Below are 25,308 nucleotides of genomic sequence, written 5' to 3' on the forward strand. Positions count from 1 at the left end.
TGTTTTTCTACAAAAGTATGAGAGTTTAACTAAAAGGCAACATTTGTGGGTTTCAGCTGCCTGAGAGCTTTAAGTTGTCATCCAGCTCAAGAATTTGTTTTCTTACCACGTGATTCGGTGGAGGCATTTATCATTCCACCTGAAAGCTTTCTTTGCTTTGGGTCCAAGCTAGCATGGGCACTAAATGGCCAAGGTGGTATTTGATGTCTGGTGATAAAAATGTATAATCATATTAGAAAAATTTTAAACAACTGGAAATATTCCTTAGATTCCACAAACACGAATTCCTTTTCAAACTTGGACAAACCGTAAGGCAGAGGGGGAGACTCAGGGATGCTATTGGTCAGAGCATAATAAAAAATACCACATGAGTGGAATGGTCACATATGAGGGGCCATGCCAACTGACAAGCACTACGTGGTCTCATTTACCAGCTATAGGATTTGAATACAGCTATGATGAACAAACTCCATGGTGTATTTCTCTCTCTTTTTAAGTATTTGCTTATTTTGGCGGGAGAGCATGAGCAGGGGAGGGACAGAGACAGAGAATCCCAAGCAGGCTCCATGCTGTCAGTGCAGAGCATGATGCAAGGCTCCATGTCACAAACCATGTGATTGTGACCTGAACCGAAACCAATAGTCAGACACATAACCAACTGAGCTACGCAGGTGCCCCATCTTGCTGTATTTCTTCCTTTCTTTAATTCTTCCTCAAAATTAAATACCTCTTCAAATGAGGAGAGTGGTAGAGTCCTTGGTTTGCTCAGCATATCTTACATATTATTTGAACAGCCAGAGAGCCCATACTCTAACCAGTTGATTTATGATGGTTAAACCCTGTCTAGAATTTTGTGTTTGCATTGGGGTGAGGAGGACACGCATCTTAAGATCATTGGCAAACAAATGTGAGCAAAACGATAAATTCTGTTTAAACCCTCTTGTAAAGAGGTTTAAGGAACTGGGGAGTTTCACTTGCAAAAACAAAGGCAGTGGAAGAGGGGATGGGCACACATTTGGGACACCTCTGAACAGGATTGTGAGGGGCTGATGATACAGAAAGAGAATTCAGCGAGTTTTCTGCAACTCTAGAAAACAGAGTGACCTTTGTGTAACCATTGAGCCTCTTACGTCTTAGTTGCCTCATTTGTATAATCAGAGATTGGACTGTTTCCCAAAGGTTCCCCTCAGTGTAGAAGTCCTATGACTAACGAGGTCCATTGAGTGGACTTCAGTGGAAGGCAGGCTTCTCACATTGAGCTTCCTGCATAAGAATGGAATGTTCCAATGTTGCACTTGCCAAAATAAATTCAGCGTGACCCACACAAGTAATTTTAAGTTTTCTAGAAACCACATTTTAATTTTTTTTTAATGTTTATTTATTTTGAGAGAGACATACAGAGAGAGAGCACATGAGCAACGAGGGGCAGAGAGATAGAGGGAAAGAGAATCCCAAGTAGGCTCTGGGCCATGAGCGGGAAAAACCCAGAAACCACATTTCATAAAGGAACACGTGAAAGGGGTGCCTGGGTGGCTCAGTTGGTTAAGTGTCCGACTTCACCACAGGCCATGATCTCATGGTTCATGAGTTCGAGCCCTGCACCAGGCTCTGTGCTGACAGCTCCAAGCCTTGAGCCTCCTTCGGATTCTGTGTCTCCCTCCCTCTCTGTTGGCACCCACTGCCCAACTCCCCAACCCTCCTCACACTCTCTCTCAAAAATAAACAAACATTGAAATAAATAAAATAAACATAAAAATTTTTGAAAAATAGGTGAAGGGGTGCCTGGGTAGCTAAGTCAGTTAAGCCTCTGACTCTTGATTTTGGCTCAGGTCATGATTGGTGAGATTGAGCCCCGTGTCAGGTACTGTGTTGACAGCATGGAGCCTACTTCAGATTCTCTCTCCCCATCCCTGTCTGCTCTCATCCAGTGCACACGCTGTCTCTCTGAAATAAATAAACATTAAAAAAAATATATAGCCTCCACTTAGAAAAGTGAGATTAAGTACCTGAGTGTGTGAGTCAGTTGAACTTCTAACTTCAGCTCAGACCATGATCTTATGGTTCCTAAGTTCGAGCCCTACATCAGGCTCTCTGCTGTCAACACAGAACCCACTTCAGTTCCTCTGTCCCCCTCTGTCTCTGCACCTCCCCCTCATGCTGTCTCTCTCAAAAATAAACATTTTTAAGTTAAATTCCAGCATATTTTATTGAGGGGCGTCTGGCTGGCTCAGTTGGTAAAGCGTGAAACTCTTGATCTCAGGGCAGCCAATTCAAGCCCCACACTGGACATAGAGCTTACATAAATACTAATAATAATTCCAATATATTTTATTTAAGCCAATATATCGACAATGTCACTATTTAAATATGTAATTAGTGTAAAAAATTGTTAGTTTTTTCATACTAAGCTTTCAAAATCTGGTATGTGTTTTACACGTCTAACACATCTCAGTTTGGACCAGCCATGTTTCAAGTGGTCCATGGCCACCTGTGGCCAGTGGCTGCCATCTTGGGCAGCTCAACTTTAATGACCATGGGAGTGCTTATCATACGGCAGATCCTAGTGAGAGGCTTTAAATGCCACTTTTTTTTTCAGTCCTCCCATGAGTCTAGAGAATCCCATTATATCAATGAAAAAACAGAGCCATTGGGGTTATATAGTTTGTATAAGTCCATATGACTAGTGGGGCGCCTGGGTGGCTCAGTCTGTTGGGCGTCCGACTTCGGCTCAGGTCATGATCTCACAGTTCATGGGTTCGAGCCCCGCATCAGGCTCTGTGCTGAGAGCATCACAGCTCAGAGCCTGGAGCCTGTTTCAGATTCTGTGTCTCCCTCTCTGTCTCTGACCCTCCCCTGCTCACACTGTCTCTCTCTCTCTCTCAGAACAACAACAACAAGTCCTCACGACTAGTAAGCAGCAGGAGCCCCAATTGGACCTTCGATCTGTCTGACCCCAGTACCCATAACTATTAGACATACTGTAGGGGGAGATAGTGAGTTCCCTGTCCTGAAACAGGACAGTTCTTACATGCAAGATGTTTGGGCGAGAACTTTGGCAGGGGATTCCGCAGCCTTGACCTAAAGTAGGATTCCAAGACAAAAATGCAGTATAGGCAGTTTGTCCTTGAGCAACTCCTTAACAAACATTCTTTGTCCCTTGCACAGCACGCTTCAGTGAGTGACCCTAGTCATTTTGGTCATCAGATACCCTCTCTTAAGAGATGAGCTGGGAGTTTCCTGGAAACATATAAGAAGTAGTTCCTAGAATATCATTTCAACTATGAAACCATCATGGTGTTTACATTTTTAAAACCATCCGACGTTTTTATATATAACTTGGTGTTCCTATTTAATACACTCATGATGATTGGTAGAGGGAGTAGCATGAGGAAAAAACAAAACTCAGCTCTCTAAGCTACAGCCACCTTAGGAACAGCGCCCTCACCCAGAAGGCTATAATTAGCTGTGTGTCCACCTTTGACTCTCGGAGGAGTATCTGTACATTCCCAGACAGCCTGTAAATCCCCCAGAAGTGAAGGGTCACAGGCCAGAGGAAAAGGCTCTAATAGATCTTCTCATACAGACTTGGAATAAATAAATGACAAAAATGTTTACAGATGGTTTATTGGATTTTATCCTATTTTCAAAAAGAATATTTTTGGAATTAGCCTTGAGGATTTCCTCTGTCATTTGCCCCAGTGTTTCAAAACAGGAATGTTGTTTTGTTTTCGTTTTCTAATTTTCATGCCGTGTGAACATTTCCTGCTGTAGATGAAGGAGGACTATATCACCCAGTGATGTCACACAATGCCTTTGAAACAAATGAGGTTAAATACCATAGAGCAGCAAAAAAGTGAAACTTCAGTCATCGATCAGACCTCTTGATAATTTTAGGCAGCTTCTGTTTATGTTTCCATTTTTTGGAAAGGAAGCTATATCCAGTAATATTTTTCCCACTCATGGATGAGCACTGAGTGTTATGTGGAAACTAATTTGACAATAAACTATTTGTAAAAAATATATATATATATATATATACATATATATATATATATATTTTTCCCACTCATGTAAGAGTACACAGACTTGACTGCTTGCCTTTTATGTTGAAATCTTTTCACATAATTACATAACCTGATAATTGTAGGAAGGGGCAGCCGACTTCATAAAGGACACAAGGGGAAAAGCAGTGTGGCTTTAGCACCTCCAGCTGAGTTTGCTAGCCGCTGACGTGTCATTGAACAGCTCTTCTGTTTGCTACCACCTGAAGGCAGGGACACAAGCCTACTTGTCAGCTCTTCCACGGGCCTGAGGTTCTAGAACACTGTCCTCCCAACTGCTCTGTCAGCCAGCGGCCAAAGCCCCACAGCCCATCTGGGACCGCTCGCTCCCACGGGCCTTCACACTGTTTCATAACTTTCCCGGAGCAGGGAAGGTAACCGTTGGACTGGCTCCTAAAGGCTTAGAATGTATTAAACAGGCTCAAAAGCTTAAGGGTTATTAAAGCCAGGAAAGGGGGAAGGGTATTGGATACCATTTCTGCATCCTCTAGAGTAGCAGGCTGTATCAGCAGCACTAGTCCGTCCTGCGCATCAGTAGTAGGCTCAGTCTACAAAGCAGAAAAAGTGTTTAGATAAGGAAACCTATGACACACCTGTCCCCATGTTACTGACAGCATAATCCCACAGCATCAAGTATGTAAAACCCAGACTTCAATTATCCAGCATTCACAAACTTGCAGGAGCCTCAGCGTGGATGTGAATTTCCGCAAGACACACACACACACACACACACACACACAATCTTAAGGGATTTTGTGTGTGTGTGTGTGTGTGTGCGCGCGCCCTCCTTCCCGAGAAGCAGATAGTTGTGCATCAGGACTGCTGTCTGAAAGTCTGTCTCTTCCTTCTCAATTTTGTAAGGACCAAAAAGCTGATCATTGATGTCATTCGGAACCAACCAGGGAACACACTGACAGAAATCTTGGAGACGCCAGCAACGCCAACGGAGGTAATCAATTGGTCTTTGAATGTAAAATAATAAGTCTCATGTGTATGTGTTGACTTTATTAATCCTCATGTTCACTCTTATCTCAAAAACAGTATAACTGACATGGTTTAAAGGTATGGAATTTTTATCTCTAACTCTAGCCATATGAGTTGAGTCATATATATAAAATCCCTATCCAAAATAAGTAAATGAATAAAATCCCTATCCAAGGGAATGAAATAGAAAATGCAGCACCAAATTTATGCTGAATGTAATTTTGTCCTAGAGTACGAAGATAGTTCTGGGTCTTTCATAACCTCTGAATGTTCACTGTAAACTTTATCATTCTGTGTGGGTGGGCAGGTAAGCTGTTACAAGATAGTTCTGGTCAGTAGGATATAGGAAAATACCTTTCATGTTTTACACGCTGGCTTTTTTTTTAAGTTTGTTTATTTTTATGAGAGAGAGAGAGAGAGAGCATGATTGAGGGAGGGGCAGAGAGAGAGGGAGACACAGAATCCGAAGGAGGCTCCAGGCTCTGAGCTAGCTGTCAGCACAGAGCCTGATGCCGGGCTCGAACTCACAAACCATGAGATCATAACCTGAGCCGAAGTCAGACGCTTAACTGACTGAGCCCCCCAGGCGCCCCCACACTGGCTTATTTGAAACAAAGAAGTGTCTCACACTTGAAGACTGTTTTCTAAATGCTTCATGAGCACATGTCTTTTGTCCATCAAGTTAGAGCACCATTACCCTGGGGTAAGCAACTAAAGATTCACAATCTTGCATTAAAATCTTTTTTTTGTTCATTTTTAATGAAATTAATTCACTGTTGTTGCTTTAGTTATCAATAATTGTCACTCCCTAAAAAAAGACAACAAAATTATCTAATTAGGTACTTCCTGGCAGAGCTACCCATAACTTTCCTGAATTTTACTTTTTAAAGGTTTTACTTTTTTAAATGTTTGTTTATTTTTGAGAGAAAGAGAGAGAGCAAGAGCACGAGTGGGGGAGGGGCGAAGAAAGATGGGGCCCCAAAGCAGGCTCTGCACTGACAACAGCAAGCCCAATGCAGGGCTTAACCTCAGGAATGGTAAGATCATGACCTGAGCTGAGATCAAGAGTCAGATGCTTAACTGACTGAGGCACCAGGTGCCCCGTGGATCATTTTAATTCAATTGGTTGCCAAGAAATGATTGTCAGTTTTTAATTTTAAAAATATATAAAAATAAAACTACAAGTTATCTCATGTTGGTTGAAGTGTGAATATTTTTAAGCAGTGTGAGTGAAATATCCTAATTTACTAAGAAAAGTGTATGTAGTCCGTATTGAATGTTTAATTCTTTCCCAAATGTAGCATAGTCACTAAGAATGCAAACTTCCAAGGTCAAGTAAACCCCTGCACCTCCTAGTTGTGTAATTCTGGGCACTTAGAAATATCTCCGAGCCTCACTTTTCAGCTATAAAATGAGTATAATAATAGTGCTTAATTCACAGTAGGAACAAATGAGTTAAAACATGTTAAGTGAGTAGAATAGTATCTGGCTCATATTAGAGGTTCAGTAGCATATTCGGTGCTACAGTTACTATTGTTATTTACTGCTGGCTTGGTAAACTGTTCCTGTGTACATGATACCGGTCTGTCATCTAATAATGTTTGTATCCTTAGACTTTATTTATTGTGTGTGTCAATTGCCTATTGAATGAAATGGGAAGATTGCCAGTCTCCTTCGAATACTGTTTTTGAACAATCTGTCCAAATTCTGTTCATTCATTTACCCTTCACTTATTTGGGAATTTACTATGAGCTAGAATATTCTTATTCCCTTTTGGTTCAGAGAAACCCTGCAGGTTTTTCAGAGTTGGTAGTTTGAGAATTATTCCCTCATTGAAACAAAGGTCTCTGCCTTCATGGCTTACAAATCTCCTTAAATATGGCTGTGGTGTGAGAGTTTAGTTAGGCTCTGGATGTTCAGGGTGTTAGCTGTAATTGTAATGAATAATGTTTCCTCAGCTGGACTCTCCAGCAATTGAAATCCTTCCATCCAGGGAATTATAAAACATCAGTTACCCCCTGGAGTATGTTCGTCACTAAGGTAATCTGTCATCTTGGCACTCGAGTAAGCCATTGAGAATTTTGCCCAAAGTAGGCCTGCCATCACTGCTGTATTTCTCAAAAAGATAAAATAATCCCTTCCCAAAGACCTACGTCAAAGTCCATGGGGAACACACATTGATTGTGGCTGTCGGACTCTGACTTGAGGACTTCTTTTATTTTGACATTATCTCGGCCTACACAGCTGAGTTTGTGAGACGGAGGAATCAAAGAAAAGTCAACATCTTGATGTTCCCTTTTCAGGAAGCAAATCATGCCAGAGACATGGAGAGCCGTGCAATTCTAGATTCCCAGGCTCCAGAAGAAATGAAGCATAGCCAGTCTATGATGGAAGATGCACAGCTTCCCTTGGAGCAGAAGAAGAGGAAAATCCAGAGGAATCTTCGGACTTTGGAACAGACTGGACACGTGTCATCCAAAAATAAATACCAAGACATCCTCAATGAGATTGCCAAGGTTTTTGCAAATAGTATTCTTCCTTCTCCACTTAACAGGCAGACACTTACCAATCGTTGGTCACATGCTATGCACTCTGTGAGATGACATGACAGATTCATAGTTGTAATGCCACGGTCAAGATTACAGATTTTTATTTAACTTTTTTAAAGGATCGTTTTGCTTGATTTTTTTTTTAACATTTATTTATTTATTTTGAGAGAGAGAGCATTTATGCAATTAGGGGAGAGACAGAGAGGGAGAGAGAGAATCCCAAGTAGGCTCCACGCTCAGCACAGAGCCCCATGCAGGGGTCAATCCCATGACTATTAGACTATGACCTGACCCAAAATCAAGAGCCAGACATTTAATCAACTGAGCCACCCAGGTGTCCCAATATTACAGATTTTTAAGGGTTCCATGGCCCTTGATGGTAAGTTTATTTATTTATTTTGAGAGAGAACAAGCGGGGGAGGAACAAAGAGAGAAAGGGACAGAGGATCTGAAGCAGACGCTGCACTGACGGCAGAGCCCAGTGTGAGGCTCTAACTCACAAACCATGAGATCAAGACCTGAGCCAAAGTCCGATGCTTAACCAAGTGAGCCACCCAGATGGTAACTTTTAATAGAGAAAAATCACAACTTTCCCAAGTCATTTGACATGCCAGAAATAAATGCTCAGGAAGTGGAATAGACAAGTTTCATCTATACTTTTGAAACAACACCCACTTTTGTGGGAGTTTTTAAAGATTACTTTTTATTTTTTTTATTTTTTAATGTTTTATTTATTTCTGAGAGAGAGAGAGAGAGAGACAGCGTGAGCAGGGGAGAGTCAGGGAGAGAGGGAGATACAGAATCCGAAACAGGCTCCAGGCTCTGAGCTGTCAGCACAGAGCTCGATGTGGGGCTCGAACCCACGAACCGTGAGATCATGACCTGAGCCAAAGTTGAACGCTCAACCGACTGAGCCACCCAGGCGTCCCAAAGATTTTTTTTTTTAATAATCTCATTACTCAATGTGGGACTCAAACCTACAACACCAAGGTCAAGAGTCACATGCTCCACTGACTGAGCCAGTCAGGTGCTCCAGTACTTACTAGTTTCTTTGTTTTTGTTTTTCCCAGTACCTAATAGTTTTAAAAATGACACTTCTATGAGAGTTCTCTCTCAAGTTGTCATATAGCCCAGTTGCTCTTAGGACCTGCCACTGAGATGATAACTCTGTGTCCCTGAGAATTTGCCTCTGAGCAATTGAGTCTAAATGCACTTGAGACTTAAATGTTGCTCTCTGTTTTCTCATCACGTATTGTTACAGTTGGGAAACTTCCTGAGAAAAGGATCTCAAATTAGTGCGAGGAAACATCACAGGAAATGGCTGAGATCTGTTTGCCAAGGATAAGGAAATATATATTTGGGTCAAAGAACATTTCTTTCTTTTTATCCAAACATGCAAATTAAAATGGGTCTGGAGGTTCAAAGCAGTTAAGTGATCAGAAAAAAAAATAAATAAATTATCATACCTTCTTGGTGGAAAATCAACTCTGTTTCTTTTGTGCATGGAAAGTTATAGTCACTTCTTGCAGTATAGGCTCACTCCTCCTAGCCTAAGTGACTCACGGGAAGCCACATTTCTTTCTATAGATCTGGGGTGGAAAATATTTCTCTTTGCGAACATATAATAAAGAAATTAATGTTTTTGCCTTTGAAAAAAGGCTGTCCTGAAGTTATCCTCCAAAAGATTATGTTAATGGACAATTTTTACTTAAGGGTATGTGTATGTCTGTCTGGATTCCTAGGGGAATGTTTTTCATTTGTCCACATAGGGAAAATAATATTAAACAAGCACCATTTTCATGATTTACCAGTTAGAATTACAAATAAATCTTATGTCTTATAAGGTTAAATAGAGCATAGCTCTTGTAATTTGTGAGTAGCTGGAATGACTCGATGTTCTAGGAATTCTATTTAAATCCAAGCAATAGTCACCAAAGCTCAATCTTGCCAATCAGTGTTGAGAGCTCAGTTGTTTTTGCACACCTTCAGAAATATTTCCCAGATAAGGAAGGGAGGGAGGGAGGGAGGGAGGGAGGGAGAAAAGAAAAGAAAAGGAAATAAAGGAAAGGAAAAGAAAAGAAAAAAGAAAAGGAAAGAAATATTCCCCAGATTTAAAAATGCATTTTTTTTTTCTTTACTTATTTCTAAAATGAATGCAATAATTGCATGTAAACCTTTTCAGGTAAAGTATTCTTCAAAGTGGAATGTTGAAAACATTTTGAAGAAATTGCTGTCTCCTAGTATAGTCTTCCTGGTGCCCCTTTTAAAACACTATTTAATTGTATGCTTATTCTAAAAATGCTTCTCTTCTTTTCCATCAAGACAAAAATAAATTTTAGCAACTCTGCTAACATGAATTAAGGAAGGGGGTGAACACCGTAGTTTGCAGAAATAACGGGGCACCTGGCTAGCTCACTTGGTAAAATATGCAGCTCTTGATCCTGGGTGGTAAGTTCAAGCCCCATGTTGGGTTGTAGAGATTGCTTAAGTTAAACTTAAAAAATATATTTTTTTTTAAAAAAAAGCATTAAAATAAGGTGACTAAGGGAAGTTACAGGTTAACTGTCACAAATAGTGACTTACTTGATAGTCAACATTCTTCTTGGTCCCAAATTGGCAATATCATAAAGTGAACTTCTTAAATGTCATATCATAGCCTTTACTTTTTTTTTAAGGACATTCGAAATCAAAGAATACATCGTAAGCTTCGAAAAGCTGAATTGGCAAAACTTCAGCAGACCCTGAATGCACTTAATGAGAAGGCGGCATTTTATGAAGAGCAAATTAATTATTATGACACCTACATAAAGACTTGCTTAGACAACTTAAAAAGACGGTAAGTTAAAGTCATATATCCATTTATAATGTCATGATTTATATGGCTGTCAATTATTTTGCACACCTGGATGATGGGGTTTGGAAGCAAATTCATTGGTTTATTTTATAACCAAAAAACCAGAATCTCGATTTTGTGATTTTGCTACTGGGATCTAAGAAGTCAGGAGTGCATTTAGAAACTTTTTAAGTGCCCATCAGCACTGAAATTCATGTAGTTCAACCTGTTGTATTTTACACAAGTAGCTTTAATGCTTAGAGAAGCACTCTCGTTTTCCCTTTGGTCTCTTTTACTCAAAGAGACCAAACACTATGATTAAAAGAATTAAAAGCTACTCTTATTTTTTTAATATTTACAGTAAACACGTTTAGATAAGTCAGGTATTTGCTAATAGCAGAATACAGCCTAATGATTTTAAATTACTTAGTGGTTTTAAAAACTTATTATTGATGGGCTGCCTGGGTGGCTCAGTTGGTTAAGCATATGACTTCGGCTCAGGTCATAATGTCACGGTTCATGGGTTCAATCCCCACATTTGGGCTCTGTGCTGACAGCTCAGAACCTGGAGCCTACTTCAGATTCTTTGTCTCCCTCTCTCTCCTCCCCTCCTTTGTTCACAGTCTGTGTGTGTCTCTCTCTCCAGAATGAATAAACATTAAAAAATTTTTTTAATTATTATTTACATAAAAGACAAAATTTGGCAGTTTCCCATAATTATCCATTAGCATACATATTACAAGTATTTTTATGCACAACAGAGCCACTTTTAATGAGTATTCTTTGGTTGATACTAATCAAATTTTAGTTACCCATTAAATATGTAATATGATATTTTCATGTAATTGGTGTAGTCAGACTGACAGTAAGAAATAGTGCTGTATGGAATAATCATTTGCATTAATCATAGAAGATTTGATGAAGGGAAATAACCAAATTTAAACCTCCTTTATTTGGGCCCCACTAGTTCTGAATTTTAATTCATTCGCTTGAAGCCTATAAATTACTTTCACTGTGTTCCTGAAAGGAAGAAGTTGATCAAGCTAATAATACCCAGTAGAAATAAGGTTGTTACAGCGGTTGTTTTTACTTGAAACCACTTGAAGGCATTTTACAAGTTTTGCAGTTAGGCGAGCTAGATTTGTGTTCTAATTCTTTTCTTACATTGTGTGATCCATAACCCAGCCCAGTAAACTTCTCCATAGCTTCAATTTTCTCATCTTTAAGGTGGCAATAAGAGTACCCGCCTCACAAGTATTATTATGAAAGCTAAATGAAGTAATAAGAAAGGAATTTATTTATTTCAAAGCACTATGGAAATGTTGATTTTGCAAATGTGAGGTAATATTCATAAAGCCACTTAGAACATTGCTGGCCACATAGTATTTATTAAATAAAGTAAAACAGTCCTAGCAATACCTTTACTTGGGAGTACACAGTCCATATTATGAAACCAAACGTGCTTGTAAAATGACTTACTATCGCCACTTAGTATGCCTGAGAAAATAAAGCTTTATGAAAAATATTAGTCTGTCATTCAGAGTTCAGTCACTTTGTTAATAGCTTTCTCTTACATTGCAGAGTGAGATTGTACAGTCTAGGGAAAACTGTCCCTTGCTGTCACAGAATAAAAAGTTTCATACTCCGGGGCGCCTGGGTGGCTCATTCGGCGGAGCGTCCGACTTTGGCTCAGGTCATGATCTCACGGTTCGTGGGTTCAAGCCCCACATCGGGTTCTGTGCTGACAGCTCAGAGCCTGGAGCCTGCTTTTCAGATTCTGTGTTTCCCCCTCTGTCTGCCCCTCCCCCACTCATGCTCATTTTCTCAATGATAAACGTTTAAAAAATTTTTTTTTTTTAAATTTCATACTCAGTGCAGTGGGAGCCAACGTGAACAGCGGTGGACACCAGAATCTCTGAGTTTGCCATTGTGACAATAGATGCTTTATTCTTATTTTGTCAGAAATTCCCGAAGGTCAATTAAGCTAGATGGAAAAGGAGAACCCAAAGGAACGAAGAGAGCTAAGCCGGTGAGGTACACGGCTGCAAAGCTGCACGAGAAGGGAGTCCTACTGGGGATAGACGACCTTCAGACCAACCAGTGAGTGCGACCTGGAATCTGCATGGAATTGCACACACCCTCTAATCGCTGCCATAACATCTGACTCACTTCTTTGGGTTTCCTGTGGCCTTTGAAAAGGGCTTCCTTTGGTTTTTCAAGGCTTACCACTGATTACAGATAACAGGGGGGACGTGCGTGTATTGTAATCTTCTGGTCTGCCATCAGACCCTGAGCATCTGGTGCCGTGGGCTGTATGAAGCGCTGAGCAGGCCATGTTTCCCGTGGCTGGCCCAGTGCGTTTGGATTTGCCAGCCTCCCGTTTGCCTCCAGAAAAACTGAGTCATAGCAGCGAGAATGAAAGGCTGTCTTTTTTGTCTTGATAGATGAGAGTTATTTGCAGTAGTATCTTTCTCATTTCAAAGCCACCGACTGTGTGCCAACACCTGGGTCCACTCTGGCAGTGTGCTACTGGCGTGTGTTTGAGGGACAGGGGAAAATGGAAACCCTCCTCCGCAGCCCCCCACCAGCAGCCAGATGGTTCTCTGTTTTCCAGGAACTGTGAGCCTTGTGCCCCATCACTGTTGTGGGCAGCCACATTCCCCCCACCCCCCGCCCTGCCCTCCCGCCAGGCCTGGCTTCTGTTCCGTTTTTCCCAGCAGATCTTGTCTCTCAACTATACCTACTCAGAGAAAATGCTTCTTCATCTTTGTAGTTTCTGTAGAAGTAATCATCTAAAATATTCAGTGGGCCTCTCAGCAGAAGTCAGTATTGAATTCTCATGTTCTATGAACCTCCTAATGCCAACTATATTTTATGCTGTCTAAGAGCAAGGACCATATTTAATAGCATTTCTTCTGTAATAAAGCATCTACTTTGGTGCTATAGGCTACAGTCTAAACGAGAGCTATGAAATCTAGTTTTAGTGAGCAGAGTAGGGAAGGGGAACGATGGGAGGCTGGGGAGACTTCCTTAGGATTTTCCCGTGAACCTTTTCCTAAGCATTCCGTCAGTGAATTGCGTTAACACATATATTTGCAATAACGCGTATGAATGTCCTTTTTTTCGCCAGGTTTAAAAATGTTACATTTGATATCATATCTACTGAAGATGTGGGCATCTTTGATGTCAGATCAAAATTCCTTGGTGTTGAGATGGAGAAGGTACAGCTCAATATTCAGGTATGCTGGGACTTCTGCAAAGTGGGGCTGAGTTTTATAATGTGGGTTATTTGTGCCTCTCCTGGCTTGCACTCTTCATGACCACACAGAGGTATAACAGAAGACCGCTGCAAGCCTTATTTGCCAATATTGGCCTTTTAAGCTTTGATGATTTTTTAAAAGCTCTGGTTTTTCAAAATAGTAGAACTTGAAACACTCTCAGATGGCAAACCATAGCAGTCAGTTTTTCTGTCATGTTTCCATTTTGATGCTTAGAGGGAAAAAATAGTATAAAAGTATCCAAAGCTATTAAGACTGGAAAATTTTCTTTTTTTATTTTTACTTTTATTTTTTAATGTTTTTATTTATTTGTTTGTTTGTTTATGAGAGATACTGTGAGCAGGGGAGCGGCAGAAGAGAGGGGGACAGAGGAACCGAAGTAGGCTCTGTGCTGACAGCAGAGAGCCCACTGTGGGGCTTGAACTCACAAACTGTCACATCACGACCTGAGCCAAAGTCAGATGCTTAACTGAACTAAGCCGCCAGGTGCCCCAAAAGTTTTCTTTTATTAGAAGCTTGGATTTCTTTCTGAGACTACATATGCCCAGGATTGGAACTTTCCTGACTTTATTTCTCCTTCTTCCTCCTTCTTAGAATCATTTTTACATTAGTTGATTAAATCTTTTTAAGTGCTTACGCACATAAGACGTTGTGCAACATAGTTGCAACAAGTAGAAAAATGTTTTCTACGGTCTGAATTTTTGCCGTTTCCTTGTGAGAACCACATTTAAGCCAAATAGACTTGAACAGAGGCATCCAGTTTCTATGCCCAAAAAGAACAAGAAAGAAAAAATGAAAGGAGAGCACAACCACATGTTCAAGTTCACCTCCGGCCAAGCTCTTAATCCTTAGCAAAGGATCAATTAAAAGACGCAATTGAGTTTTTCTTTTTCACTTAAGGGATTTTCAGTGGAAATAACACCTAAAATTTACCTGGGTCCCAAACTACTAGTAAAATGGTACCCAGGTGTCCTGTATTTATCTCCGCACACCATCTCCGCACACCTTGCAAGGGACAAGTTCTAGCCTCACTGGCTGCTGAGCCCCGGCTGAGAACCCTGAGATGATTGCCCCCTCCTAGGAGCAAATGCCAATGCCCTTCTTTCCCGTCTAGCGTTGCTTGTAGCTTACAAAGAAAATCAAGAACTAAAGGAGTCTGATAGGGGCCATTGAGATAATGAAGTGAATTAGAGTTCAGAGAGAAAAGGAAAGATAATACGTAATTATGAAGAGTATACATAAGTAAACAATATAATTTTCTACCTTATTTTTAAACATCACTAATTGTAGCCATCTAACAGTTTAACTGAAAAGTTTGAGTCACTTTCTCTGCCACCTAGATAAATGTGGGAAGAGTAAAGAAAGTGCTCCTAGGGAGCTGCCTTCATTAGTCATTGTTCTTTAGAAGTGGCAAAAATGTATCCTGTGTTTGTCACGAAGGAAATGACCCAAGACCAATCAGCATCAACTGGACAGATGAATCCCAAGTGACCAGGAGACACCTGTTCAGAGAGGCCTCAGGAATTCCCGGGCACTTCCTTTGAACACTGGTGCAAATACCAAGCTTCACTTGCTCCTTCATTAAGGTTTCAGTATGTTGTTCATCTGTACACAGAATTGATTGTGAAATGTTACTCCTGAGCTGCATACAGGTGGCTAATACAGCCCAGACTTTTAAAGTCGTTAACATATCACCGGGGCTAACTACATAATTTGCAAGGCTTGGTACAAAATGAAAATGAAAAACAAAACAGAAAAATAAATAAATAATTTTTTTTTAAATTAAAAAAAAAAAAAGGGGTGCCTGGATGGCTCAGTTGGTTGCATATCTGACTTCAGCTCAGGTCACGATTTCATGGTTCATGAGTTCGATCCCCACGTCGGGCTCTGTGCTGATAGCTCAGAGCCTGGAGCCTGCTTCAGATTCTGTCTCTCCTTTCTCTCTGCCCCTTCTCTGCTCATGCTCTGTGTTTCTCAAAAATAAATAAACATTTAAAAAATGTTTTAATGAAAATGTACAGCCCCTTATTCTGAATTATTGATCATTTCAAGATGATGACAACAGAGCATTACACCCTCTACGGGTTGAATGCCCCAGTAGACAGTCCAGCATCTAAGAGCTACTAAAGTCAGACTTCTGATGCTTACAGCTTTCAATTACATTAACAAGTGAATTACTGATGACCATGTCTTTAGTGTGAGACAAGAACTGGCAAAAAGACAGAAATTTCTAAGAAGACTAAGTGAGGTCCCTTCTTTTTTTTTTAATTTTTTTAAATTTTGTTTTTTACAAATAGTTTATTGTCAAGTTGGTTTCCATATAACACCCAGTGCTCATCCCCACAAGTGCCCTCCTCCATGCCCATCTCCTCCCTCCCCCCTAACCCATCAGTCCTCAGTTTGTTTCTCAGCATTCAAGAGTCTCTAATGGTTTGCCTCTCTCCCTTTCCCCCACCATTTCCCCCTTTCTTCTCCCCCATGGTCCTCAGTTAAGTTCCTCCTAATCCTCCTATACGTGCAAACATGTGATATTTGTCCTTCTCTGCCTGACTTATTTCGCTCAGCAGAACACCCTCAAGGTCCATCCATGTTGCTACACATGGCCAGATTTCATTGTTTCTCATTGCCATGGAGTATTCCATGGTATAGATAAACCACATCTTCTTGATCCATTCGTCCGTTGATGGACACTTAGGCTCTTTCCATGTTTTAGCTATTGTTGAGAATGCTGCTATGAACGAGGTCCCTTCTAACATTACGTTTCTAGGTCTTCTTTTCCCCACTCTTTCCTCAGTTCCTAAAGATTATATCCTAATTGTATCCTATAGATGTCGGCAGGATACCTCACAGGAGGGTGTGACCTAAGATGTTCTGCTTACACAAATAATGCTCAGTGTTTATCCAGGGCTACAAGGCTGGCACTGTTACCTTCCCAGATGAAGAACTGAGGTGTAGGGAGTCCATTATACAGGAGGCAGCTGGAGTCCAAGCTCTTCATCATTCTGCTCCATTGCTCCTCTCACAGGATTCCAGTTGATCTTGACAAAGCAAGGGGAGGCCTACAAATGGCTTGTGGGCTTTGATCTCCTCTGCCCAATAGCACCCCTGTGAAATTAGCAGTGTTGTCCTAGTTTACACAAAACAACTTCAGAGAGGTTGTGTGATGTTGCAAGTTTGTAAGATAGCAAATGGTGGGGCTAAGTCTCAAATCTGATCTCCCGTCCACAAGTACGATCATTATCTTTGCTCCTCACCTTGGGGGCCTAGCTAATTCCCCTGCAGACACTTGCAGGTGTGTCTCACTTTCAGTACAGTTGGAGGAATGTGAGGAAGTGGAGGAGGAAGCTGGGAACAGCTAAAGTTCTCTCAAAAATGATTCCAACTTCTGCAGGTGGCCTTGCTTTATATCGATACAAGACATTATCATTAAGAACCAAGAAGTTTCCTGGGACACCTGGGTGGCTTCGTTGGTTGAGCATCTGACTCTTTTTTTTTTTTTTTTTTTTTAATTGTGAATCCAATGTTTATTCCAAGCTTAGAGTATGGCCCATACTCATTGGGGTTTTATTAATACTTCCAGCCAAGTGCTGTCAATCAAGGAGTGTTCCCGGCAAGGTCTAGGCTCAGTTATAGTTATAGGCAACAGTAGAAAACATGGTCCCAAGCAAAAGGCAAGAGCGGAAGAGTGTTGCTGATAGCAGATTTGGCAGGCAGTGGCGGGGCACTTTTAGAACCTTTGCTGAATGGATTCCATGTTGCCCCAAGAGTTTTACAAGGGAAGCTCAGAAAGAAGCCCCTCCCATCCCCATCAGTCTACTATGTGACTTCTGAGGATAGATCAGTCTACTGTGTGACCTCCTTTTATGGAAGAGGTCCCTAACCATGTTACTAGTTTCAATTTTTCTATTAAATATTACTGCTTTAAGCATCCAGCTAGCTCAGTCAGTAGAGCAGAGCATCTGACTCTTGTTAACAGCTCAGGGCATGATCTCATGGTTCATGGGATAAAACCCAACGTCAGTCTCTGCACTGACACTGAAGAGCCTGCTTGGCATTCTCTCTCCCTCTCCTCTCTCTCTCTCTCTCTCTCTCTCTCTCTCTCTCTCCCCCCCCTCAAAATAATAAAATAAAACATTTTTACAATTTTTTAAAAAAAGGAACCAAGAAGTTTCTAGAGCTAGGAATAAGAAAATGAGGTCTGGGTATTAGCCTAGGGCAGTTCAAGAATGATACCTTCTATTTGGGGAAGACCCCCTGTCTACGTTGTTGCGAACATTGTGCTGAATCTCATGCATATGACTCGTGTGACCCAGTTACTAATTTGAACAAGAGTTGATCTCCTTTATTTATGGTGGCAGTGAAACACACAATGATAGACTGACTTGAGAATAAGGGCTTGTTCTCCGTACAGGAACAGAAAGTAGTCTAGATCAGGAAAGACCAGCTTTGTACAGTAGTCCCCAAATTTCTAGCACACAACTTCAGTAAATAACATGAGCATTTATTTATGCCCATTTTACATACTTATTTATAAAGTATACATGTTCCTACTACTATGCTCAAAATATACTTTATGAAATATATATACAAAATTTAAATGTTGAAAGAATAAGAGAAAATAATAACTAGGAGCTCTCAATATCTTTTTGACCCCCAAAGGATAGCCTTGCTCACTCCACTTTAGAAAACACCACTGTTCCTGGGGCGCCTGGGGGGCTCAGTCGGTTAAGCATCTGACTTCAGCTCAGGTCATGATCTCACGGTTCATGAGGTTGAACCCCATAGCGGATGAGCTCGATTCCCTCTTTCTCCCTCTCCACCTCTGTCTCTCCTCCATTCACTCTCCCCCCCATCTCTCTTCCTCCTTTCCTCCCCTCTCTCTTCCTTGTCACTCACTTGTGCCCTCTCTTTCTTTCAAAAAAAAAAAAAAGAAAGAAAGAAAGAAAAAGAAGCACCACTGTTCTAAAAGATATGGCCAATCCTGCTGGATTATCTGTATTCTGAATTTTTCAATTAAAATTATAGTTAGGTGGCGTCCTGGGTGACTCAGTCTGTTAAGCAGACAGACTCTTGATTTCAGCTTAGATGATGATCTCAGGGTCCTAAGATCCAGCCCCATGTGGGGGTCTGCACTGAGTGTGAAGCCTGCTTAAGATTCTGTCTTTCCCCCCTCTGCCTGCCCCCCCACCATGTGTATGCTCTCCCTCTAAAAGTAATAATTTTTAAAAATTATAATTATACATCTGATATTAACTTGATAGTTTTCTTTCATGTAGTGCTCATCACTTCTAAAAATCTGTTTTCTTTCATTTAGGTAAGTGTTTCTCAAAGTATGGCACTCAGGCCACCAGTGCCATCATCACATGGGCACTTGTTAAAATGCGTATTCTTGGGCCACTCCCCAGAGCTACAAAGTCAGAACTTCCAGTGCACTGGACCCAACAATTTGTGTTTTAACTAGCTTGTGTTTTAACCAGATAATTCTGATGCACACTAAAGTTTAACATCCATCCCCCCCCACCCCCCGAGGTCAACGGAATCTATTTTTGTCAACAGATTCTTCTAGAATGTTTTCTAAGGGGCACCTGGACGGCTCAGTTGGTTACACATCCAACTTCAGCTCAGGTCATGATCTCCTGGTCATTGAGTTCGAGCCCCACATAGTCTCTGTGTTGACAGTTCAGAGCATGGAGCCTGCTTCAGATTCTGTGTCTCCCGCTCTCTCTCTGCCCTTCCCCCACTCACGCTCTGTTTCTCTCAAAAAATAAACATAAAAAAAATTTTTAAAAGAAAAGAAAGTTTTCAAGTGTGCAAAATGTCAAGTCTGAGGTCTAATGACGTTCCTTACAATTTCAGGATTTACTTCAGATGCAGTATGAAGGAGTAGCTGTAATGAAGATGTTTGATAAGGTTAAAGTGAATGTAAACCTTCTAATATACCTGCTGAACAAGAAATTCTATGGAAAGTGAAGTGCCTACACAAATTTCATGGGATCTGTGTCACATGGATTGAGATGAATCTGCTTAATATTTTTGTTGTTAAACATGATTGAAATCACTGCTTATACATGTGTGGTGTTTTTTTTTTTTTTAATGACCAAAACTGTTCTGAAGAATGTACCCATGTGCCTTTTTAATATTTGATACTTTGGTAGAATGATACAAAAAATGAATTAATGGAAACACTTCCACATTATGCTGTGGTATAGGTACTCTGATTTCAGACTTTGGCATTCTGTGATTTGTTTCATAGTAGGGAGAAAATAAGTTTAGCTGACTTAGGGATGAATCTGGAAACCTATTTTCCTATGAAAAATTATTTTAAATGTCTCATCTGAATAATGCAATTCTTCATAGATTTTTTTTCTTATCTGTGGAGAAAAGGAAACCTAATTATTTGTAATGAATTATTTACACAGATACTTCATTCTAAGCCCTGCCTTCTGGGAGTTACCAATTTTAAAGATCTTTTGTGCAATTCAAAATGAAGTTTTTATAAGTAATTGAAAGTGAAAATACAATAACACTTTCTGTATAAAAGTATATATTTTATGTGATTTATTCCTACTAAATAAGTGCACTACTGCCTCGTGGTAAAGGCCCTTGTTCCCAGAGCCTTTAAGCGACTAAGGAGCACCATGGATAGTGATCATAAGCCCCCACCTCAACCCCTCACAGTTTATTTGAATACTTCAATTGTGCCTCTCAATATTTTGTAATGCAATAAAATCAGTATCAAGATGGTTTTTAAATGTATTCTTTGAAAATTGTTTTATGTAAAATAAATGTTACTGAATTACACAAATTGGGCTTTTTAGTTGTCTTAATACATCTAAATCATTTAGTGGGTAGAAGGTTCTTGATGGGGCTGGTCCGGAAAGAAAGCAACATGCCAACAGCTAGACTTGGTATGATGCCGGCTACACTGCTGTGACCAAGGGATCCAAAACCGTGTGGCTGGGGCACCGGCGTGGCTCAGTCAGGTAAGCGTCCAACTGTCGCTTTCAGTTCAGGTGATTTGTGAGATCGAGCCCCGCGCTGTCAGTGCAGAGCCTGCTTAGGATTCTCTGTCTCCCTCTCTCTCTGCTCCTCCTCTGCTCAAGTACGTGCTCTCTCTCAAAATAAACTTAAAAACAACAAAAAATCCTGTGGCTGGAATAAGAGAGAAGTTTGTTTTTCCCAAATTCAGCACTTCAGAGGTGAGAAGGCCCACAAGATTATCTAGGGACCCAGGCTGGCCACTTGACTCTGTCCTTATCACCAAAGGGGGAAGAAGTCCAAGGCATGCCATTTTGTTTTAAGTCACTTGAGTCACTCCTGCTTACGTCTGATTGGCCAAAACTTAGTCACGTGGCCACAGCTACCTTCACTAGAACCTGGGAAATAAGGTCTGTTAACTAGGGAGCCCTGTACTCAATTAAAAGCTGGGGTGGGGCACCTGGGTGGCTCAGTCAGTTAAGCATGTGACTCTTGGTTTTGCCTCAGAGCATCATCTCGCAGTTCGTGGGTTCAAGCCCCACTTGGGGCTCTGCACTGATGGTGTGGAGCCTGCCTGGGATTCTCTCTCTCTCCCTCTCTCTGCCCCTCCCCTGCTCTCTTTCTCTCAAAACTAAAGAAATTTTTAAAAAAATAAAAGCTGGGATAAGAGAGATGTGGTACTATTAATAAAAGAGTGATTTCTGGGGACAGGTTAGCTATCTTCATGACCATAGTGATCCAGACTCTCGGGCTGGAGCCCCCAATACTTGGTATTCTGTTCATTCATTCAACAGGCTTTATTTTTCATAGGGAGTACAGAGCATTGAGAAAGTGTAACTTAAGCACATTTGATAAAAATGAACTTTTAAGTTTTATTTATTTTTTTAAAACAATCTACCTTTATTTTTTTTAATGTTTTTTATTTATTTCTGAGAGAGAGCGACATCGTGGGCAGGGGAGGGTCAGAGAGAGAGAGGATAGACACAGAATCCAAAACAGGCTCCAGGCTCTGAGCTGGCTGTCAGCACAAAATGCAACGCGGGGCTCGAAATCACGAACTGAGAGATCATGACCTGAGCCAAAGCCAGACACTCAACCGACCGAGCTGCCAGGCACCCCTGAACTTTAAGTTTTAGTGTGAAATTAATAGAACTCGGAAAGTTCAAGTTTTTAAGTTTTTTTTTTTCTTTTGAGAGAGAGAGAGTAAAGAGGGAGGCAGGACCAGAGAGAGGAGAGAGAATCCCAAGCCAGCTCTATGCTGTCAATACTGGGCCTGACACAGGGCTGAGTTTCATGAACCATGAGATCATAACCCAAGCCAAAATTAAGAGTCAGACACTTAACTGACTGAGCCACCCAGGCACCCCAGAAAGTTCAAATTTTTGAAAGTAGAATCTGCCACTTTAGTGATTGTGTGCTGCTATACATATTTTTAACAAAGAGAACTTTTTTGCAATAGGTTTGCCGTCAGAAGACAGGTGTCAAGAAAACCACCGCTAAACCTAAGCCAAAATGGGAAAGGAAGAGACTCATATCAACATCGTAGTCGTTGGACATGTAGATTTGGGCCAGCCTACCCCTGCCGGTCATGTGATCTACACGTGTGGTAGGAGCGACAAGAAAAAAAAAAAAGTATGTAAAAATGTGGGAAGGAGGCTGCTGAGATGGGAAAAGGCTCCTTCAAGTATACCTGAGTCGTGGATCAACTGAAAGCCGAACGTGAACTTGGTATCACCATTGATCTGTCCCTGTGGAAATTCAAGACCAGGAAGTCCTCTGTGACCATCATGGATGCCCCAGGACACAGAGACTTTATCGAAAGTATGATTACACATCTCACGCTGCCTGTGCTGTCCTGATTGTTAATGCTGGTGTTGGCGAATTTGAAGCAGGTGAACCCATGAGCATGCCCTTCTGGCTCACACACTGGGTGTAAAACAACTTACTCTTGGATTCCACTGAGCCACCCTACAGCCAGAAGAGATACGAGGAAATCGTTAAGGAAGTCAGCACCTACGGTAAGAAAATTGGCTATAACCCTGACACAGTAGCATTTGTGCCAATTTCTGGTTGGAATGGTGACATCTTGCTGGAGCCAAGTACTAACACGTCTTGGTTCAAGGGATGGAAAGTCACCAGTGAAGATGACAGTGCCATTGGAACCACACGGCTTGAAGCTCTGGACCGCATTCTACCACCAGCTCGTCCAGCTGACCAGCCCTTGCACCTGCCCCTCGAAGATGTCTATGGAATTGGTGGTATTGGTACTGTCCCTGTGGGTCGAGTGAAAACCGGTGTTCTTAAAGCTAGCATGGTGGTCACTTTTGCTCCAGTCAGTGTTACGGCTGAAGTAAAGTCTATTGAAAGGCACCATGAAGCTCTGAATGAGGCTCTTCCTGGGGACAACGTGGACTTCAATGTCAAGAACACATCTGTCAATGGTCGTGGCCATGTGGCTGGTGATAGCAAAAAATGACCCACCAATGGAAGCCGTTGGCTTCCAGATCAGGTGATTATGCAGAACCATCCAGGCTAAATCAGTGCCGGCTATGAACCTGTGCTGGACTGTCACACAGCTCACATCGCCTGTAAGTTCCCTGAGAGGAAGGAGAAGACTGGTCGTCATTCTGAAGAAAAGCTGAAAGATGGTCCCAAGTTCTTGAAGTCTGGTGCTGTTGGCAGTGTTGATACGGTTCCTGGAAAGCCCATGTGTGGCGAGAGCTTCTCTGACTGTCCTCCTCTGGGCTGTTTTGCTGTTCATGACCTGAGACAGATGGTTGCTTTGCGTGTCATCTAAGCAGTGGACTGCCATCAAAGCAGTGGACAAGAAGGCAGCTGGAGCTGGCAAGATCACCACGTCTGTGCAGAAAGCTCAGAAAGCTAAGTGAATATTATCCCCAACACCTGCCACCCCAGTCTTTTTTTTTTTTAATCTTTATTTTTGAGAGCGAGAGACTGAGTGGGGGAGGGGCAGAGAGAGAGAGAGAGGGACACACAGAATCCAAAGCAGGTTCCAGGCTCGGAGCTGGCAGCACAGAGCCCGATGAAGGGCTCGAACCCATGAACCGTGAGATCGTGACCTGAGCCAAAGCCGGACGCTTAACCAACCAAGCTACCCAGATGCCCCTCTGCCACCCCAGTCTTAATCACTGGTGGGAGAATGGTCCCAACTGTTTGTGTCAATTGGCCACTTAAGTTTAATAGTAAAAGACTGGTTATTGATAACAATGCACCATAAAACCTTCAGAAGAAAGAATGTTTTGTGGACCATTTGCTTTGTGTGTGTGGCAGTTTTAAGTTATTAGTTTTAAAATCAGTATTAGTTTTAAAATCAGTAATTTTTTATGGAAATAACTTGACCAAAAATCTGTCACAGCATTTAGAGACCCATTAAAGCAAAAGTTTCATGAGGGAAAAAAAGGGGGGGAGGGAATGCTCTGTCAAAATGCTCACTATCTTAACAGTTTGTGAGTGTGTACATTTTTTTTTAATGCGCTCACCTTAACACAGACCTGCATACCTAAAAGGGATCAAATAAACATAGAGTTAAGGGCCATCTTGTGAAGAAACCTCATCTTCCCTGCAGTTATGTTATGCGAGGAACACGATCCAGGGACAGTGGGAGGTAGGTTAAGCTTCCTCCTCTGTGCTCCGGGAAAGATTTTTAGTGGAAATGTGTAGAAGGAACCAAAGTTAAGGAAAAGTATTTAGAGGCAAAAGCTAACCTTTCACAGTATCTCTGAAGGGAGTTTGTCTTATGCCAACACTGAACATTATGCTGGAGTCTTATCTGTATTAATATAAACTTCCATATCATGCACGCACCCTCAAGGAAAGCACTGCATGTTTCCTCTGCCTTGGCCCACATGGTAAGGCTTTTGTTGAAGATACTACCAATTGCTACTTGAGATTTTTAAGGCACGGGAATGAATAGGTGACCCAGAGAGGGAGAAATGCGGTGGAGCATGAAGAAGAGGAAGCCAACAGAGGTATGGATGTAGAGCTGGTTGGAGCCAAGGCTTATTCCCCTCCCAGGAGCACTGAACCCCAAGCCAGTGGACAGTTGCGCCTTATAACCCTGAGCCAGTAAAGACTCCTAACCAGTGTAGAGGAAGAAAAATAATTCTCCCTCTCTCCTTCTGAGTTCTTGGCTGAGACACTCTGTAGTGAATTATCAAGAGAGGGGTGCCTGGGAGCTCTGTCAGTTAAGTATCCGACTCGTGATTTCGGCTCACGTCATGATCTCGCGGTTGTAACTTCCATGGTGAGCATGGATCCTGCTTGGGATTCTCTCCCTCTCTGCCCCTCCCCACACTCCCCTCTCGCTCTCTCAAGATAAATTATCAAGAAAAAAACAAATACAAGTTTAAATGCATACTTCATGTATACATAGGAAAACTGAGAAACACTCCTTAAAACAGCCCCAGCCCCCACCTTACTATCTTTGGCTGAAGACAAAAGATAAACATACATTTAAAAAAAAAGACAAAAGAAGGATGGTGGGGGCTGGAGGGTGCAATTCAGGGGAAAGTGAGAAGAGGAAATGTTTGCTCGAATTTGCCCCACCTGGAAGATAAGCCAGGTGAAGAAGGAATGTCTGATAATAGCTTTCTTCCTGGTACACC

General features: G+C 41.5%; 1 protein-coding gene and 1 pseudogene across 2 annotated transcripts in view; both read left to right on the top strand.

The window, feature by feature from the left end:
• IQGAP2 (IQ motif containing GTPase activating protein 2) overlaps window positions 1–20,510 on the top strand; it is a 297,777-nt gene extending 277,267 nt beyond the window's left edge. For both annotated transcript variants that reach the window (XM_039245540.1, XM_039245541.1), the window contains 6 exons: window positions 4,923–5,010; window positions 7,349–7,561; window positions 10,270–10,430; window positions 12,390–12,527; window positions 13,558–13,666; window positions 19,562–20,510. In XM_039245540.1, the coding sequence (XP_039101471.1) occupies window positions 4,923–5,010; window positions 7,349–7,561; window positions 10,270–10,430; window positions 12,390–12,527; window positions 13,558–13,666; window positions 19,562–19,675 (823 nt within the window). In that variant the 3' untranslated portion in view covers window positions 19,676–20,510. The remainder of the gene's footprint in view (window positions 1–4,922; window positions 5,011–7,348; window positions 7,562–10,269; window positions 10,431–12,389; window positions 12,528–13,557; window positions 13,667–19,561) is intronic.
• A 1,647-nt stretch (window positions 20,511–22,157) lies between these two features.
• On the top strand, window positions 22,158–23,571 carry LOC120240733 (annotated as a pseudogene).
• Window positions 23,572–25,308: the final 1,737 nt, after the last annotated feature.

Source organism: Hyaena hyaena, unplaced genomic scaffold (assembly GCF_003009895.1).
Source record: "Hyaena hyaena isolate Hyena2069 unplaced genomic scaffold, ASM300989v1 scaffold_260, whole genome shotgun sequence".
NCBI classification, from domain to species: Eukaryota; Metazoa; Chordata; class Mammalia; order Carnivora; family Hyaenidae; genus Hyaena; species Hyaena hyaena.